The 20244-nt window shown below is 41.1% G+C and overlaps 1 protein-coding gene across 3 annotated transcripts in view; it reads left to right on the top strand.

Moving 5' to 3' along the window:
• The first annotated feature begins 2015 nt into the window (after positions 1–2015).
• The window catches only part of rgs14b (regulator of G protein signaling 14b), a 43727-nt gene continuing 25498 nt past the window's right edge, over positions 2016–20244 (top strand). For 2 of the 3 annotated variants that reach the window (XM_061930511.2, XM_061930510.2), the window contains exon 1: positions 2016–2174. In XM_061930511.2, the coding sequence (XP_061786495.2) occupies positions 2055–2174 (120 nt within the window). In that variant the 5' untranslated portion in view covers positions 2016–2054. Of the gene's footprint in view, positions 2175–15508; positions 15646–20244 lie in introns of those variants that run through there. The other variant, XM_061930512.2, reaches the window with a different exon arrangement.

The raw sequence follows: 20244 nt of genomic DNA, 5'->3' as shown, positions 1-20244 counted from the left end.
ACATATTTGATGTTGAAACTGATAAACATTTTTTTGTTGTTGCAAATAATCATTAACTTTAGAATTTGATGCCAGCAAAACGTGACAAAGAAGTTGGGAAAGGTGGCAATAAATACTGATAAAGTTGAGGAATACTCATCAAACACTTATTTGGAACATCCCACAGGTGAACAGGCAAATTGGGAACAGGTGGGTGCCATGATTGGGTATGAAAGTAGATTCCATGAAATGCTCAGTCATTCACAAACAAGGATGGGGCGAGGGTCACCACTTTGTCAACAAATGCGTGAGCAAATTGTTGAACAGTTTAAGAAAAACCTTTCTCAACCAGCTACTGCAAGGAATTTAGGGATTTCACCATCTACGGTCCGTAATATCATCAAAGGGTTCAGAGAATCTGGAGAAATCACTGCACGTAAGCAGCTAAGCCCGTGACCTTCCATCCCTCAGGCTGTACTGCATCAACAAGCGACATCAGTGTGTAAAGGATATCACCACATGGGCTCAGGAACACTTCAGAAACCCACTGTCAGTAACTACAGTTGGTCGCTACATCTGTAAGTGCAAGTTAAAACTCTCCTATGCAAGGCGAAAACCGTTCATCAACAACACCCAGAAACGCCGTCGGCTTCGCTGGGCCTGAGCTCATCTAAGATGGACTGATACAAAGTGGAAAAGTATTCTGTGTTCTGACGAATCTACATTTCAAATTGTTTTTGGAAACTGTGGACGGCGTGTCCTCCGGACCAAAGAGGAAAAGAACCATCCGGATTGTTATAGGCGCAAAGTTGAAAAGCCAGCATGTGTGATAGTATGGGGGTGTATTAGTGCCCAAGACATGGGTAACTTACACATCTGTGAAGGCGCCATTAATGCTGAAAGGTACATACAGGTTTTGGAGCAACATATGTTGCCATCCAAGCAACGTTGCCATGGACGCCCCTGCTTATTTCAGCAAGACAATGCCAAGCCATGTGTTACATCAACGTGGCTTCATAGTAAAAGAGTGCGGGTACTAGACTGGCCTGCCTGTAGTCCAGACCTGTCTCCCATTGAAAATGTGTGGCGCATTATGAAGCCTAAAATAGCACAACGGAGACCCCCGGACTGTTGAACAACTTAAGCTGTACATCAAGCAAGAATGGGAAAGAATTCCACCTGAGAAGCTTCAAAAATGTGTCTCCTCAATTCCCAAACGTTTACTGAGTGTTGTTAAAAGGAAAGGCCATGTAACACAGTGGTGAACATGCCCTTTCCCAACTACTTTGTCACGTGTTGCAGCCATGAAATTCTAAGTTAATTATTATTTGCAAAAAAATAAATAAAGTTTATGAATTTGAACATCAAATATCTTGTCTTTGTAGTGCATTCAACTGAATATGGGTTGAAAAGGATTTGCAAATCATTGTATTCCGTTTATATTTACATCTAACACAATTTCCCAACTCATATGGAAACGGGGTTTGTACAAATAAGGCAACAAGAGAAGTATCCAGGGGCGCCGAAAAGGGGGGGTAAAGAAGACGGATTCTAGGGGCCCATGATGGAGGGGGCTAATGATGATGAAATTATAATATAGAAAAAATAATGACACTGTGTAGGGGGCCCTGTAAAGATTATTTTCATTGGGCCCAAAATCCCTAGCGGCGCCCCTGGAAGTATCCCACACTTCTCTTTTGTAAAGTACATTTGTACAGCCGATATGGGCATCTACATCAAATATATATGATTTGCCTGAGAAGCTGGACAGGACAAAAAGATAAAAAATCGTAAATGAATAATAAACAGTGTTAGTTGAGTACCGTACCCACAACCACATCCATCTTATTGTTGATGCATCTTAGTGTAAACTATAGTACTTACCAAGTAGGCTTCAGTATTTTGTTCCACACACAACATTTGACATTATCCTAAAGCTAATGTTGCAAGCTCACCAGCAATTCTATGGCACCTGCGCAGCAGACGACTGCGCATGTCCCGACTGATTGGCGCCAATCAAAGCCGGTAATCAATCACTTCCGGCCCGCGTCTCTTCGGGTTTTGAACGACGCAACATGGTCGCTTTCAAGGTTCTCTGCCATCGCTTCTCCCGCCTGGCGAAGGTGACGGCATCCAAGCAGCTGAGAAAATGTGATGAATGGCGTTCGAGAGCGAGGGAATTGCCAAGTGAAAAGGTAGTTTCAATTAAGTATACATACACAAAGTAACCGTTAGGTGTGGTGTAGTCTAATTGCTGGCTAGGCTACCTCTACCATAGACATCTTATGGGTTAGCATGGAGCGCTACTGCCTACTGGCGCTGACGAGACGCGGGGCCGCCATCTTGGAGTGGTGATCCGCTCCACTCAGTGCAATTCATTTGGCAGGAGCAATGAACTGTCAGCGCATTTAATTCATCTTACCTCACTGAATACCACTGATTTGTTAGATGTGTAGCTATGATAAAGGACACATGTTTTGGCGTGTTTTATTATTCATAGTTTGCTTAACAGTAATAGAATATTCTTATATGCCATAAGCAGAGGTGGGTAGAGTAGCCAGAAATTGTACTCAAGTAAGAGTACTGTTACTTTAGAGATGTATTACTCAAGTAAAAGTAAGGAGTAGTCACCCAAATATTTACTTGAGTAAAAGTAAAAAGTATATTGTGAAAAAACTACTCAAGTACTGAGTAACTGATGAGTAACATATACACACACACACACACACATATATATATATACATACATACATACACATATATATACATACCGTATTTTCCGCACCACAAGGCGCCCTGGGTTATAAGCCGCGCCTTCAATGAACGGCATATTTCAAAACTTTGTCCACCTATAAGCCGCCCCGTGTTGTAAGCCGCATCTAACTGCGCTAAAGGAATGTCAAAAAAACAGTCAAATAGGTCAGTCAAACTTTAATAATATATTAAAACCAGCGTGATGTGGGCGCGCATGGAATCGTATATCAACATGGACGGAGCTGCGTGAAAAAAGCCACCCGGCCTCTTCGCGTAAACTTACCTTAACCACTCGCTCATCTTTTCTTCATCCATCCCTTCGAGTTAGCTTTTATGATGACGCCGGCTGGAAAGGTCTCTTTTGGCAAGGTCTTCCTTTTGAATATCACCATGGGTGGAAGTTTCTGGCCATTAGCATGGCAAGCTAGAACCACAGTGAAGGATGACTTCTCATTCCCTGTGGTGCGAATATTCACCGTACGTGCTCCCGTTGTATCCACAGTGCGGTTCACAGGAATATCAAAAGTCAGTGGAACCTCGTCCATGTTGATAATGTTCTCTGGCCGGATCTTTTTTTCAGCTATCTTGTTTTTACAATATGCACGGAAAGTAGCCAGCTTTTCTTGAAAGTCTTTAGGCAGTTGCTGTGAAATAGTAATCCGTGTGCGGATGGAGAGATTGCGTCTTTTCATGAACCGGATCCCTGTCGCTTAGTAGGAGCCATTTTGTGGTCTTTACAGATGTAAACACACAAAGGAAATGAAACGTACGGTAATATCCGCGCGCTTTTTCTTCTTCTACGCGGGCGGGTGGTTGCTTACAGTAGAAGAAGAAGCGCTTCCTGTTCTATGGGGGCGGGTGCTTACCTTGGCGGTTGCTTGCGTAGAAGAAGAAGCACTTCCTCTTCTACGGGGAAAAAAGATGGCGGCTGTTTACCGTAGTTGCGAGACCGAAACTTTATGAAAATGAATCTTAATATTAATCCATATATAAAGCGCACCGGGTTAAAAGCCGCACTGTCAGCTTTTGAGTAAATTTGTGGTTTTTAGGTGCGGCTAATAGTGCGGAAAATACGGTACATTGATATATACAGTATATAATTTATATTCATTTATTTTGCCGTTTTTGTTTACATGTTAAAGGTGTTTTAATGAATATACATGCATGTTTAACATATATAGATTCCTTTCTTTCATGAAGACAAGAATATAAGTTGGTGTATTACCTGATTCTGATGACTTGCATTGATTGTAATCAGACAGTAGTGATGATAACGTCCACGTTTTCAAATGGAGGAGAAAAAAAGTTCCTCCTTTCTGTCTAATACCACATGAAAGTGGTTGGTTTTTGGCTTCTTATTCGTCCAGCTTCCATATTCGTTTTTATACACTTTACAAGAAATACATTGGCGGCAAACTCCATAGCTTGCTAGCTTGTTTGCGCTGGCTTTCGGAGACTCTTATTTTGAAAGCGCAAGCGCGATGGAGCGCCACTTTTATTGTGAAGACAGGAACTGTGCAGTCAGTCTTTAGGCTTTTGACGGGATGTACGGTTGAAATAAAAAAGGGTCTTTTTTCCTTCACACTTTTGATTGATTGATTGGAACTTTTATTAGTAGATTGCACAGTACAGTACATATTCCGTACGATTGACCACTAAATGGTAACACCCGAATACGTTTTTCAACTTGTTTAAGTCAGGTCATGTGACCCCTGGCTCTGTTTGATTGGTCCAACGTCACCAGTGACTGCATCTGATTGGTGCAACGGAGTGAACGTCACCAGTGACTGTATTTGTTGAAACGCAGGCACTATGAAGGTCTGTCTGACAGACCAAAACAAACAAAGCGTGCATTAACAGATCGATAAAAATTAGTAGCGAGTAGCGAGCTGAATGTAGATAAAAGTAGCGGAGTAAAAGTAGCGTTTCTTCTCTATAAATATACTCAAGTAAAAGTAAAAGTATGTTGCATTAAAACTACTCTTAGAAGTACAATTTATCCCAAAAGTTACTCAAGTAGATGTAACGGAGTAAATGTAGCGCGTTACTACCCACCTCTGGCCATAAGACAGTGGTCCCCAACCTTTTTGTAACTGCGGTCAACGCTTGAAAATTTGTCCCACGGACCGGGAGGGATTTTTTTTATTTATTAATTAATTTTTTGTCATAAAAAAATACAATCATGTGTGCTTAAGGACTATCCCTGCAGACTGTATTGATCTATATTGATACATAATGTAGGAACCAGAAATATTAATAACAGAAAGAAACAACCCTTTGTGCTAATGAGTGTGAATGAGTTTAAATGGGGGAGGGAGGTTTTTTGGGTTGGTGCACTAATTGTAAGTGTATCTTGTGTTTTTTATGTTGATTTAATAAAAATAAAAATTTCATTTATTTATTTTAAATTTTTTTAATTCTTGTGCGGCCCGGTACCAATCGAGCCACGGACCGGTACCGGGCCGCGGCTCAGTGGTTGGGGACCACTGCTATAAGTGACCAGACGTCCGAGATCAAAACTGGGAATAACATCCCAGAGAAAGGGGAAAAAAACAGTCAGCTATTTTTAAATTCAAGAAACAATATGATTAGGTTATACAAACCCCGTTTCCATATGAGTTGGGGAATTGTGTTAGATGTAAATATAAACGGAATACAATGATTTGAATATTGTTACTTGAAGACTTATTCCTGGTTACAATTATACTGTTAAGAAAGTATTGTCTTATTCTTTGCCTAAAATGAGAATGCATCATAATCAGTGGTGGCTACGATTTCAGTACTATTGAAGATCTTTGCTCCTTCTCAACTCTGTGGTAATATTCTTTTCACAAAATACAACCAATAATACATTAATGTTAAATCTTACTTGTGAAAAGTAATCCCCCGATTCCTATTCTCAACAGTCCGCTCATTTGAGCAAGAAAACGCTGAACACCATCTTTGTTTTCTACCTGTCAACTGTCAGTTTAGGCTACTTGCCCGCTCCTCGTCACCACTTCAAGATGGCGGCCGAATTTCTCGGGTCACAGCAGCCAATGCTGTGTCTACTTATAAGATGTCTATGACCTCTACTATGTGGATGAAGCTATTCTAAAACTGTGGACCGAACCATGAAATAATTATTTTTTTAATAAGTAAAGTCATTTACTTTTAAAAAGAGCCTTAAGCCTCATGCTTACCCGTTAATACTAGATATATAATAATTAGGGCTGTCAAGTAATAATTTTTTTCCAATGCTAATAATAACAGTTTGATGCTACTTTTAACAAGTGTCATCTTCTTACAAGCGACCTGTGCTACCTTTTACACACACAAGATATTGCTTGCATGAATAACTTTTTTTTCAGAAAATACCCCATTATTTGGATCCAAATGCAATTTCGTAGTCTGAATGTCATACAGGAATGCTTTTTAAACGTTTTACTGAACTGCAAATCATTGATTAGCTCAACACATGATAATAGTAAGTATGCATACCTGCCAACTACTCCGGTTTTCCCGTAATTAGTACGGTTTTCATCAACCTATTCCGGGTTACGGTTGCAGTGATAAAAAATACGGTTTTTCATTAATTAAAAAAAAATATTTAAAAAAAAGTTTTATTCAGGAAATCGCGTAACAACAATGACAATCGACACTGCTTCCCGTAACTTCCTATCGAGCCATTCCGAATGCGATGCGCGAGGCTATTTATAGCACCGCTGCCAAGCACGAGGCACCTGTTGCCATTGTTTCCAAACGAGCGAACGATCATGGAATCAGCCGGAGAAAAATCGCAAACGAGTCTTAAACCGAAAAGAAAACTGCAGTCATTCCGTGAAGAATATTCAAAAGCCTATCTGGGAATAATTATCCGTTCCAAAAAGGGTGAAAACTACGCGAATCGCACCTTGTGCAGACAAGATTTTTCGATCGGACACGGAGGAATTAGCGATGTAAAAGACCACGTTGGGACAAAAAAACACAAGTCTAATGCCGTTGCTAGCGATACAATTTGGATTTTAGCCACAAAAAGGTAATGACACCAATGTTATCTATTGGAATTGTTTAGTACTGTTATACTGTTAAAAGTGTTTGTACTATTTATGCTTTCAAGTCCAAGTTGAAGAAATCTTGTTAAATGTTGACAGCATAACTACCAAAATACAGAAGTATGTCCTTAATATTTTTGCAGTGCTATTTCTGTTGAAAAGTTAAAATGATTACATTAGAGATGTGATGTGCCACTTTTCAAGTGTCTGATGGCTTAAATTAATTTTCATTAATTTTTCATATTTTGAATTCTTTTGAAAGGCTTACAAAAAAACTACATTTGAATTGTAATTCCATGCTATTGACAGGACTATTAATTTTAACGAAGTTAGCCTACCATGTTTACAGTATGATAATTGTGATAGAAATGTGAATTTTAGGCACAGAATATTTTTTACAATTGAACAAGGCAGTAGATTATACAAGCTTGGACAGAAAGTTAATAATGACACCAATTTTTTTTTTTTATGGAATTGTTTAGTACTGTTTTACCATTTGTTTACTGTAAAAAGTGTTTATACTGTTTATACTTTCAATTAACAAATTGAAGTCTTGTGAAAGGTTGACAGGATAACTGGCATTAACTGTCAAAATAATTTCAAACTATTGAAGTTAGCTTACAGAATAAACATGTCAATCAACCCATATGATTTTTGCTGTAATATTTTTGTTTTCAAAAGCCACTGTGACTGATAGAAAAGTGATAGTTTTAGCAACATTTTAACCTGTCTGAATGCTAATAATCATTTTGCGTCGGGGGGCGAAGCCTGAACCCCCCACCAGGACTTTGTCCTGGACCTACCGAGGCCTGCGGCCCCTTGACCCTGGCTACTAGGTTTTTCTGATTTCAAAAGTTGGCAGGTATGAGTATGCCGTATTTTCCGGACCATAGGGTGCACCGGATTATAAGGCGCACTGCCAATGAATGGTCTATATTTTATCTTTTTTCATATATTATACGCACTGGATTATAGATAATGGAGTCATATTCTTTTTTTTTTTCTAAATGTTAAACACTTCCTTGTGGGCTACATAACATGTAATGGTGGTTATTTGGTCAAAATGTTGCATAAACTATGTTTTACAGATCATCTTCAAGCTGCTTTCTGACAGTCGCTTTAGGATGCGCCGATTTGTGGGCGGTCTTATTTACGTGCCTCACCTTCGACAGCGTCTTCTCCCTGTCATCTTTGTTGTAGCGGTGTAGCGTGCAAGGACGGGAGTGGAAGACGTGTCAAAAGATGGAGCTAACTGTTTTAATGACATTCACACTTTACTTCAATCAATAACGGAGCAGCATCTCCTCATCCGGAAACAACAACACAGGAAATGTGTACCGTGAAAAACTGTCCGACCGGAACTCTTAATAACTAACGTTCTTTGGGTGAATCATGTGAACTCACTACTCCGGTATATTTTAGCTCTTTCATGGCGAGTTTACTGACAGATATAAGTAAGAACTTTACATTACTTTATATTAGAAATGGCAACAGCGGAGGATAAATATCCCATAACAAGAAGACAGAGGGAAAAAGAAGAAGTTTATCAACTCGCGGACGCTCACAATTTGTCAGGACTTCTACAGATCCCAAATACAGATCAGCAGGTACCAGAAGGTAAGAAAAGTTGCTTTTGCATAATATTCCATCCATCCATCCATCTTCTTCCGCTTATCCGAGGTCGGGTCGCGGGGGCAGCAGCCTAAGCAGGGAAGCCCAGACTTCCCTCTCCCCAGCCACTTCGTCCAGCTCTTCCTGTGGGACCCCGAGGTGTTCCCAGGCCAGCCGGGAGACATAGTCTTCCCAACGTGTCCTGGGTCTTCCCCGCGGCCTCCTACCGGTCGGACGTGCCCTAAACACCGTCCTAGGGAGGCGTTCGGGTGGCATCCTGACCAGATGCCCGAACCACCTCATCTGGCTCCTCTCGATGTGGAGGAGCAGCGGCTTTACTTTGAGCTCCTCCCGGATGGCAGAGCTTCTCACCCTATCTCTAAGGGAGAGCCCCGCCACACGGCGGAGGAAACTCATTTCGGCCGCTTGTACCCGTGATGCTGTCCTTTCGGTCATAACCCAAAGCTCATGACCATAGGTGAGGATGGGAACGTAGATCGACCGGTAAATTAAGAGCTTTGCCTTCCGGCTCAGCTCCTTCTTCACCACAACGGATCGATACAGCGTCCGCATTACTGAAGACGCCGCACCGATCCGCCTGTCGATCTCACGATCCACTCTTCCCTCACTCGTGAACAAGACTCCGAGGTACTTGAACTCCTCCACTTGGGGCAAGATCTCCTCCCCAACCCGGAGATGGCACTCCACCCTTTTCCGGGCGAGAACCATTGACTCGGACTTGGAGGTGCTGATTCTCATCCCAGTCGCTTCACACTCAGCTGCGAACCGATCCAGTGAGAGCTGAAGATCCTGGCCAGATGAAGCCATCAGGACCACATCATCTGCAAAAAGCAGAGACCTAATCCTGCAGCCACCAAACCAGATCCCCTCAACGCCTTGACTGCGCCTAGAAATTCTGTCCATAAAAGTTATGAACAGAATCGGTGACAAAGGGCAGCCTTGGCGGAGTCCAACCCTCACTGGAAACGTGTCCGACTTACTACCGGCAATGCGGACCAAGCTCTGGTACTGATCATACAGGGAGCGGACTGCCACAATCAGACAGTCCCCGTACTCTCTGAGCACTCCCCACAGGACTTCCCGAGGGACACGGTCGAATGCCTTCTCCAAGTCCACAAAACACATGTAGACTGGTTGGGCAAACTCCCATGCACCCTCAAGGACCCTGCCGAGAGTATAGAGCTGGTCCACAGTTCCACGACCAGGACGAAAACCACACTGTTCCTCCTGAATCCGAGGTTCGACTATCCGGCGTAGCCTCCTCTCCAGTACACCTGAATAGACCTTACCGGGAAGGCTGAGGAGTGTGATCCCACGATAGTTAGAACACACCCTCCGGTTCCCCTTCTTAAAGAGAGGAACCACCACCCCGGTTTGCCAATCCAGTGGTACCGCCCCCGATGTCCACGCGATGCTGCAGAGTCTTGTCAACCAAGACAGCCCCACAGCATCCAGAGCCTTAAGGAACTCCGGGCGGATCTCATCTACCCCCGGGGCCTTTCCACCGAGGAGCTTTTTAACTACCTCAGCAATCTCAGCCCCAGAAATAAGAGAGCCCACCACAGACTCCCCAGGCACTGCTTCCTCATAGGAAGACGTGTTTTGCATAATATTGTGAAACAAAACGGCAGATAATGGCTTACCTTATACACACACACACACCATAATAATACTCCTATGTTTAATGCGCCGACATTCATAGCTTACCAAAGTCGTAGAAAAACATTTTGATGGATTTTTGAGTGCCGTGTGTAATGTTCTATATTTTCAATGGAACATATAAAAACGTTGGTGTTGTTTACTTGAGTCATATTGCAATCATAGTGCTGTCTACACTTATCTCTTCTGTTTGACTGCCCTCTACTGGTCACACTTATCATTACACCATGTACCAAATAAAATTGCTTCGAGGTGAGTAAGCTCAACCAAACTTATTCCTTACATTAGGCGCACCGGGTTATAAAGCGCACAGTCGAGTTTTAAGGAAAAAAAATAATTTTAAGTGCGCCTTTATAGTCCGGAAAATACGGTAGTAAAAATTAAGTGCACATTTTGCTAGTATTTGCAATAATATAGCAAACTAGATACAAATGTACATTATATTAATAGATAATGTAATAAAGTCGTCCATAAACAACTTTACATCTGCATTTACTCTTTTAATTTAATCAGATTTTTAAACAAGCAAGCCTATTTACCTTTACAGATGACCGCGCTGATCTCTTTTTTTGTACAAACTCCCTCCAAGACACCATGGGTAGTTTGTTCGCAGTAGTTGGCGACATCGACATCTTGCAGCACTATAGGTCAGGGTGGTGTGGCTCGGGTGGTAGAGCAGCCGCGCCAGCAACTTGAGGGTTCCAGGTTCGATCCCAGCTTCCGCCATCCTCATCACATCCGTTGTGCCCTTGGGCAAGACACTTCATTCACCCTTGCTCCTGATGGGTTGTGGTTAGGGACTTGAATGGCAGCTCCCGCCATCAGTGTGTGAATGTGGAAATAGCGTCATAGAAAAGCGCTATACAAGTATAATCCATTTACCATTCGCAGATGTTAGGTGTCCTACATGCGTGGCTGTCCAATTAGAAAAGGCATATTGTTAAACTTATCTGTGCTAAACATTGGTAAACTCAGCCAACATAGTTTGTTGTCCTCTGTTTGCTGCCCATGTAGCATTCATCGTAGCATTCATCACAATCATGTTTCGCTTTAAGATACTATTTTCAATGTTTATTTTATATAGCCCTAAATCACAAGTGTCTCAAAGGGCTGCACAAGCCACAACGACATCCTCTGTACAAAGCCCACATAAGGGCAAGGAAAAACTCACCCCAGTGGGACGTCGATGTGAATGACTATGAGAAACCTTGGAGAGGACCGCATATGTGGGTAACCCCCCCCCCCTCTAGGGGAGACCGAAAGCAATGGATGTCGAGTGGGTCTGACATAATATTGTGAGAGTCCAGTCCATAGTGGATCCAACATAATAGTAAGAGTCCAGTCCATAGTGGGGCCAGCAGGACATCATCCCGAGCGGAGACGGGTCAGCAGCGCAGAGATGTTCCCAGCCAATGCACAGGCGAGCGGTCCACCCCGGGTCCCGACTCTGGACAGCCAGCACTTCATCCATGGCCACCGGACCTGTGTCCACCCCACCTCCACAAGGGATAGAGGGTAGCAGAGGAGAGAAGAAAAGAAACGGCAGATCAACTGGTCTAACAGGGGGGCTATTTAAAGGCTAGAGTATACAAATGAGTTTTAAGATGGGACTTAAATGCTTCTACTGAGGTAGCATCTCTAATTGTTACCGGGAGGGCATTCCATAGTACTGGAGCCCGAATAGAAAACGCTCTATAGCCCGCAGACTTTTTTTGGGCTCTGGGAATCACTAATAAGCCGGAGTTCTTTGAACGCAGATTTCTTGCCGGGACATATGGTACAATGCAATCGACAAGATAGGACGGAGCTAGACCGTGTAGTATTTTATACGTAAGTAGTAAAACCTTAAAGTCACATCTTAAGTGCACAGGAAGCCAGTGCAGGTGAGCCAGTATAGGTATATATATATATATATATATATATATGTATATAAAGGTATATACAGTATAGGCGTAATATGATCAAACTTTCTTGTTCTTGTCAAAAGTCTACCAGCCGCATTTTGTACCAACTGTAATCTTTTAATGCTAGACATAGGGAGACCCGAAAATAATACGTTACAGGAGTCGAGACGTAACGAACGCATGAATAATGATCTCAGCGTCGCTAGTGGATAAAATAGAACAAATTTTAGCGATATTACGGAGATGAAAGAAGGCCGTTTTAGTAACACTCTTAATGTGTGACTCAAAGGAGAGAGTTGGGTCGAAAATAATACCCAGATTCTTTACTGATTCGCCTTGTGTAATTGTTTGGTTGTCAAATGTTAAGGTGGTATTATTAAATAAATGTCGGTGTTTAGCAGGACCAATAATCAGCATTTCCGTTTTCTTGGCGTTGAGTTGCAAGAAGTTAGCGGACATCCATTGTTTAATTTCATTAAATTAAATTGAATTTGAAGTGTGCAGATGATCAAGTTTTTAGCTGCAATACCAACTAACTACTCCAGTTTTATCTAAAGTTACATCAGAGTTTGTTTTGAAGGGCTCAGAGGACATCGCTTTAACTAACGTCACGTTGGCATGCGACGTGATCACTGCCTGTGCAATGCGCACCACCTTTCAGCGGTCAAAACAAACACTGTGATTAGTCTTCATTCATCCATGGTCACACAATCATTTCTTTATTAATCATATGCATCAATGTTGAGAGTTCTAATAATAATCCATGCTCCAGAATATCTAAGAACCAGGCTATGGAAAAGGCAGCAACAGTGTACGTAGCACAAATAATACATGCTATGTATGCATTACAAAATGAATACTGTGTTATGCAGATGTACTATAAACGCTGACTGTAGGTATGTGGCTAAAAATGTTAAATGCAAAATATGTCAAAGAAATACATACTGTTGTAAAGACCTTGGAAAAAACTTTCCAATGACACTTGAACCATTGTGATAGGACAAAGTTTAAGGGCGCTGCAAATTTTTGAAGTCGCTTTTTTATCTTCAATTTTCATACCTGCCAACTACTCCGGTTTTCCCGTAATTAGTGCGGTTTTCATCAACCTATTCCGGGTTACGGTTGCAGTGATAAAAAAATACGGTTTTTCATTAATTAAAAAAATATATTTAAAAAAAAAGTTTTATTCACGAAATCGCGTAACAACAATGACAATCGACACTGCTTCCCGTAACTTCCTATCGAGCCATTCCGAAAGCCATGCGCGAGGCTATTTATAGCACCGCTGCCAAGCACGAGGCCATTGTTTCCAAACGAGCGAACGATCATGGAATCAGCCGGAGAAAAATCGCATACGAGTCTTAAACCGAAAAGAAAACTGCAGTCATTCCGTGAAGAATATTCAAAAGCCTATCCGGGAATAATGATCCGTTCCAAAAAGGGTGAAAACTACGCGAATTGCACCTTGTGCAGACAAGATTTTTCGATCGGACACGGAGGAATTAGCGATGTAAAAGACCACGTTGGGACAAAAAAACACAAGTCTAATGCCGTTGCTAGCGATACAAGTGGAAAACTTTCAACGTTTTTCGTCGCCCAAACAGATTCTTTGGATGTGATAAATGCCGAAGTTTTATTTACGGAGGCAATAATTGAGCAAACAAAAAGGTAATGACACCAATGTTATCTATTGGAAATGTTTAGTACTGTTATACTGTTAAAAGTGTTTATACTATTTATGCTTTCAAGTCCAAGTTGAAGAAATCTTGTTAAATGTTGACAGCATAACTACCAAAATACAGAAGTATGTCCTTAATATTTTTGCAGTGCTATTTCTGTTGAAAAGTTAAAATGATTACATTAGAGATGTGATGTGCCACTTTTCAAGTGTCTGATGGCTTAAATTCATTTTCATTCATTTTTCATATTTTGAATTCTTTTGAAAGGCTTACAAAAAAACTACATTTGAATTGTAATTCCATGCTATTGACAGGACTATTAATTTTAGTGAAGTTAGCTTACCATGTTTACAGTATGATAATTGTGATAGAAATGTGAATTTTAGGCACAGAATATTTTTTACAATTGAACAAGGCAGTAGATTATACAAGCTTGGACAGAAAGTTAATAATGACACCAATTTTTTTTTTAATGGAATTGTTTAGTACTGTTTTACCATTTGTTTACTGTAAAAAGTGTTTATTCTGTATATACTTTCAATTAACAAATTGAAGTCTTGTGAAAGGTTGACAGGATAACTGGCATTAACTGTCAAAATAATTTCAAACTATTGAAGTTAGCTTACAGAATAAACATGTCAATCAACCCATATGATTTTTGCTGTAATATTTTTGTTTTGAAAAGTCACTGTGACTGATAGAAAAGTGATGGTTTTAGCAACATTTTAACCTGTCTGAATGCTAATAATCATTTTGCGTCGGGGGGCGAAGCCTGAACCCCCCACCAGGACTTTGTCCTGGACCTACCGGGGCCTCCGGCCCCTGGACCCTGGCTACTAGGTTTTTCTGATTTCAAAAGTTGGCAGGTATGAATTATCCATTCACAATAGAAAAATGTACGACTTATATTTTGGAAAATAATTTCATACCATCATAGCTCCCTTTTTTGGCATAAATGCATGAAATAAAAAGCAAATAGCTTAGTTCAGTAACCACCCCACCTAAAAAAAAATAACAATGAAAAAGATAAAAACTTGATTAAGTTTATTTTATTTAGTTAATTAGCGGCAAAAGCACACTTGCGGTATAACCATAACGTTTTAAATACAAACTGAATGGTTTAAAAACATAATAAAACGCTATTTAGAGCGAATACTTGTGCATTTGTTTGATACTATCTGACCATAGTGGAGTTTTTCTCGACGTAATATTACACAATTTTCATGTCGGCGGACTTGCCTCAGTTTTAGCTCGCACAAAAAACATATTTCAGTGCTTAGATTGACTCCATATTTTAGGATTATACGGACAGATATACTGTATACAAACTATGTTTATTACGTTTATCAACTTCTCTGCTCTTCAATTAGTCCAAATACAACCCCAACCACCTTGATCTGAGCAGGCGCAAGCTATCCCTGCAAGGGAGGTAAGTAGGCCAGTGGCCGATTGTCACGTACAAACTGACTGTACATTACAAAATACATATTACATAGGCACTTGTGACTGTCACCTGTTCATTATGAAAAACCCCATATAATTTAAGAGACTTTTAATGATGTCAATAGTAAACATTATGAAAAAAAACCCATATAATTCAAGAGGCTTTTAATGATGTCAATTGTAAACAGGAGGCAATCACAGGTACACAAGCTAAATAGTGATTCATTAGAAACATGCTTTTTATATACGTACTATACACTATTTGTGTTTTTGTTTCTCAAGATTTTGGTTGAGAACCGTGTCATTACTGTAATTTTACTTCCTCTTTTGTGGCTTGTTGCTATGGCGAAACTTCCTCGTCACACAGGAAGTGACCGAGTAACTCAAGTGATGAGGTTTTTAGACGGTTTGTAGAAGTGTGTATCAGTATTTGGGTGGAGTACGCCATTCTGTTTCCAGGCCGCGTGGACCACATCGTGTTAGACTTTGACATCCAACTGTGGTGTCTTGGCTACCATGGCAAAGAATTGCAATTCTTTTCGGTCTCCCGTTGGCCATATGGTAAGTTTGTAAGACTTTCAGGGATGATTTACTTAAAGGGTCAAGTAAATTGGCCTACAGTCTCCATTTTGAGATGTTAAGATGACATATTTGCTTATAGCGTCAAGGCATCTGTCGAGTGGTTTCTTGTTTTATCTTGTTCTGTCAGCCTTCTCAGCAGTGCCAAAAGCAAACAAGCTGTATCTCAACACTGCTAAAAACAAACCGCTAGAAACCAAGCGAGGCCTGTTTGCCAACCTGTCATGTGTAGGATGTATGCGACTTGGCTCTACTCAGCGAGTGTGATAAAAGCTTTTCTTTAACGCACACTCTGTTCAAGCTGGTGGGGGAGTGGGGGCTTATCTAATAGACTTCAATGTGTTTTGTTTTTATTTATAGAAATTGCCACTTCATTTTGTATCTTGTAATATTCCTATCTTTGGTCTTTTCAAGCATGCACCCATGCTTGCACAAGTTGTTTGTTAAAAGCAAAAAAAAAAAAAACTATGCCGATCTCCTGTTAAACATTTATAGGTTTCCAGCATTTGAAGCACCAATTTAAAGGGGATCACCTATTAGGTCAAACCAACTTTTCTTACCTATTGGTACCTGTTTTTGTTTATTTGAAATCTGCATAAACAAATAAAAAATAGAAATTAAACCATGGAGGAGTGACAGAGATATTTATAAAACATTCTTGCCTTTTTTCATCCTTTCTCTAAATGAGCCGTTTGGAATTTTCCCAGTTTGTGATGTTTTTCCCATTGGTTACGGTCAAGTTTTATCCAAGGAGCTTTGCGCTGGGCTTCCATTGTAGTCAATTAGTTCCTTCTTTTTGTCTATCTTTGTTGGGCAGACTGGTCCATACATGCACATGCATTTTTCGCTTTTGCCATTTCTAGTAGAAAGTATCATATAGTTCTAACTTATCAGGGCTGTGGGGTGCAAAACATTTACTCGCAAATGCGCCTAAAAGGCTGCAACTTGGAAAAAAAAACTTGGGATTTCAAACCCTTTCGTCGCATTTTGCTCCTAAAATAAATCCATCTAAATTTGATCATTCTCGAGTAAAGTTTTCACCCATCTGTATAGCATGTTTGAAATAAACTTAAACCATAACCAAATGGACAAGTGATTCACGAGGAAGTGTCACTCTGTGTGTCCCTCCCTCCTGTGCCATGCACAGAGGGGAGCGGGGCTCCTAGCTCACACACCCAAGTCTTCCAACACGGAAGAAACAAGGCCTCAGTTAAAGGAACTGGTCAGCAAAATAAAACATTTTCAACCTCTTTAAAACTTAACACAAACTGCACTGTGCACTAGTAACAACGAGGGTTGGAGGGAATATTGAACAACAAATCAACGATCGAAGTGACAAACTTGCCATCCCAACAATACCCCGTTTGTCGACTAGAACATAAAGCCATGGAAACGCATTAAATCTATTTATTAAGCAGAGGTAACCCAAACCAGTGAACGATTCAATAGAGCTGCCGTCGATTCTATAATTGTGTGTGTGTGTGTGTGTGTGTGTGTGTGTGTGTGTGTGTAAAGAATATAAGTAACAGGGCTGCAGTGGTGCGTTGACATGTACCTTGCATTGATGCGTCGAGAGAAGATGAGCGCGCACAAAGAAAAAGATGCCACTGTGTTCTAATTGATCAACCACCGATCATTGTTGGCCAATTTCTGTTGAAAAGTTTATGATGCCAGATGCCAATCAATACTTTTCACTGCTGATCACAAAAATCATCATTTATGGCTCATACTTTGCAGCTTGGTCCGTTTGTTGACAGGCGAGGCTACTTAAACGGTAGTATGACTGCTATTAGCTGCAATACCGCTGTTTGTGTACGTCCATACTCAATAAATAGTGGTCGCTTTAAATTAATATCACCACAATTGTGGCGAATAAACTACATTTCTTACAAATCAAATCAAATCAAATCAACTTTATTTATAAAGCACATTTAAAATTTACCACAGGGGTAGCCAAAGTGCTGTACAATGGACAGGTTAAAAGATAAAACGAGTACCGAGCAAACACAACACAACACAAACAGAACACGATAAAAAATAAATAAATAAAATAGAATAAATAAAAACATAAAAACAGGTTCACAGCAGGTGTATTATGGGGCGCCATTGCAGGATGGATATCACTCAGTGTTAAAAGCCATGGAATAAAAGTATGTTTTTAAGAGAGATTTAAAAACAGGAAGAGAGGATGCTTGTCTAACACTCAGAGGTAGGTCGTTCCAGAGCTTGGGAGCAGCAACGGCGAAAGCTCTGTCACCTCTAAGCTTCAGCCTTGTGTCAGGGACCGTCAACAGCAGCTGATTGGCTGATCTTAAGGATCGGGTGGGGCAGTAAGGCTGAAGGAGGTCTGGGAGATAGGTTGGCGCGAGGTTGTTAAGACATTTAAAAACAAATAAAAGGAGTTTAAAATTGATTCGATAACGCACAGGGAGCCAGTGAAGGGACGCTAAAATAGGGGTGATGTGCTCACGTCTGCGGGTCTGTGTTAGCAGACGAGCAGCAGAGTTCTGCACGAGCTGCAGGCGGGCGAGGGAGGCCTGGCTAATGCCAACATACAGGGCATTGCAGTAATCAAGACGAGTCGAGATAAAGGCGTGGATTAATTTCTCAAGATCATGTCTTGATAGAAGCGGTTTCACTTTCGCTATTTGGCGTAATTGATAAAAGCTTTTTTGTACGACGCTGCTGATTTGTTTTTCGAATTTAAAATCTGAGTCGAACTTTACCCCCAGGTTTGTGACACAGTCGCTGAGATACGGGGTCAGAGTGCCGAGGTCAACGTTGGGGGAGGGAGAGCGACTTGGACCGAACAACATAACTTCTGTTTTATCTTCATTTAGGCTCAGGAAGTTAGCTGAAAGCCAGACTTTGATGTCGTGCAGGCAGTCAATAAGACGTTGAACCGTGTTATTTTGTGCCATGGGAAAATAAGTCTGGCAATCATCGGCGTAAAAATGAAATGCAATACTGTACTTCCTAAAAATAGAACCAAGGGGGAGAAGGTAAAGCGCAAATAAAATTGAGGCAAGGATTGAGCCCTGGGTGACCCCATGTGTTTTAATATACCTGTGGAATTGGAGAAAGAGACTGAAAATGCAGCACATCGCACAAGTAAGCAGCTTGAAACAACAGAAGAATAAGTGCTAAGTTCACTTCAACAGACTTCAAAGTCTAGAGAGGATAATAGTACAGAAAGATGTTTGTGTGTGTGTGCACGCACCGCTGCTGTCTTGTCGAGTGCCAGACTGCCAGCAATCACAGAGAAGGGTGCAATGCTCCATAAGTCGATGCTATCATTATTCATGCGTTCGTTACATCTCGTCTCGATTACTTTAAAATATTATTTTCGCGTCTCCCTATGTCTAGCATTAAAAGATTACAGTTGGTAGAAAATGCGGCTGCTAGACTTTTGACAAGAACAAGAAAGTTTGATCATGTTACGCCTATACTGTATATACCTTTATATGTACCTATACTGGCTCACCTGCACTGGCTTCCTGTGCACTTAAGATGCGACTTTAAGGTTTTACTACTTATGTATAAAATACTACACGGTCTAGCTCCAGCCTATCTTGCTGATTGTATTGTACCATATGTCCCGGCCAGAAATTTGCGTTCTAAGAACTCCGGCTTACTAGTGATTCCCAGAGCCCAAAATAAGTCTACAGGCTATAGAGCGTTTTCTGCCGGTAACAGTTAGTGATGTTACCTCAGTCGAAGCATTTAAGTCCCATTAAAACTCATCTGTATACTCTAGCCTTTAAATAGACCCGTTTTAGACCAGTTGATCTGCTGTCTATTTCTGCTCTGCCTCCCTCTCCTGCGTAGAGAAGTTATCAGGTGACCACGGATCAGCCTCCACGGATGAGTCCTCTAGCTGTTCAAAGTTGGAATCCAGGATGGACCACTGCTCTTTGCATCAGTTGGTGACGTCTCCGCGCTGCTGACTTGTCTCCATTGAAGATTATCCCCTGCTGGTGGATGGACTGGTCTTTCACATTATGAAGTTGGACCACTCCTTATGCATCAGTCCGTGACGTCTCTGAGCCCCTTGGTGCCTACATGCAAGAGGATCCCCTGCTGGCCCCACTATGGACTGGACTCTCACATTATTAACCGTAGCCACTCTGCATCTATTGCTCTGGTCACCCAGGGGCGGGTCCCCACATCTGTGGTCCCTTACAAGGTTTCTTGTTGTTCCCATTGGGTTGAGTTTTTTTATTGCCCTGATTTGGGATCTGAGCCGAGGATGTCGTTGTGGCTTGTGCAGCCCTTTGAGACATTTGTGATAAAGGGCTAAACAAGTAAATTTTGATTGATTGATAAGTGTAATTTTGATCAAATTGTACAAATTCAAGGGCCTTTGATTTTTGTGTAACTGTGCTACTGCAAACAATAGAGATGGGCCTAAAATCAATGGGTCCTTTATTCTCATTTTCTGAAATGGCTATTAAATTCGAATGACTCCGTTATTTTGTTGTACCACCCCAGTAATTTTCTAGATTATTGATTCACAAACTGTAGTATGCATACCACTCTATCTTTTGGTACACCAAATAATCACTTAATTAAATATTCAAA

This window comes from Nerophis lumbriciformis, linkage group LG36, assembly GCF_033978685.3.
Source record: "Nerophis lumbriciformis linkage group LG36, RoL_Nlum_v2.1, whole genome shotgun sequence".
NCBI lineage: Eukaryota > Metazoa > Chordata > Actinopteri > Syngnathiformes > Syngnathidae > Nerophis > Nerophis lumbriciformis.
Note: the sequence above shows the minus strand (reverse complement) of the source record. Positions and strands in the feature narration are given on the sequence as shown.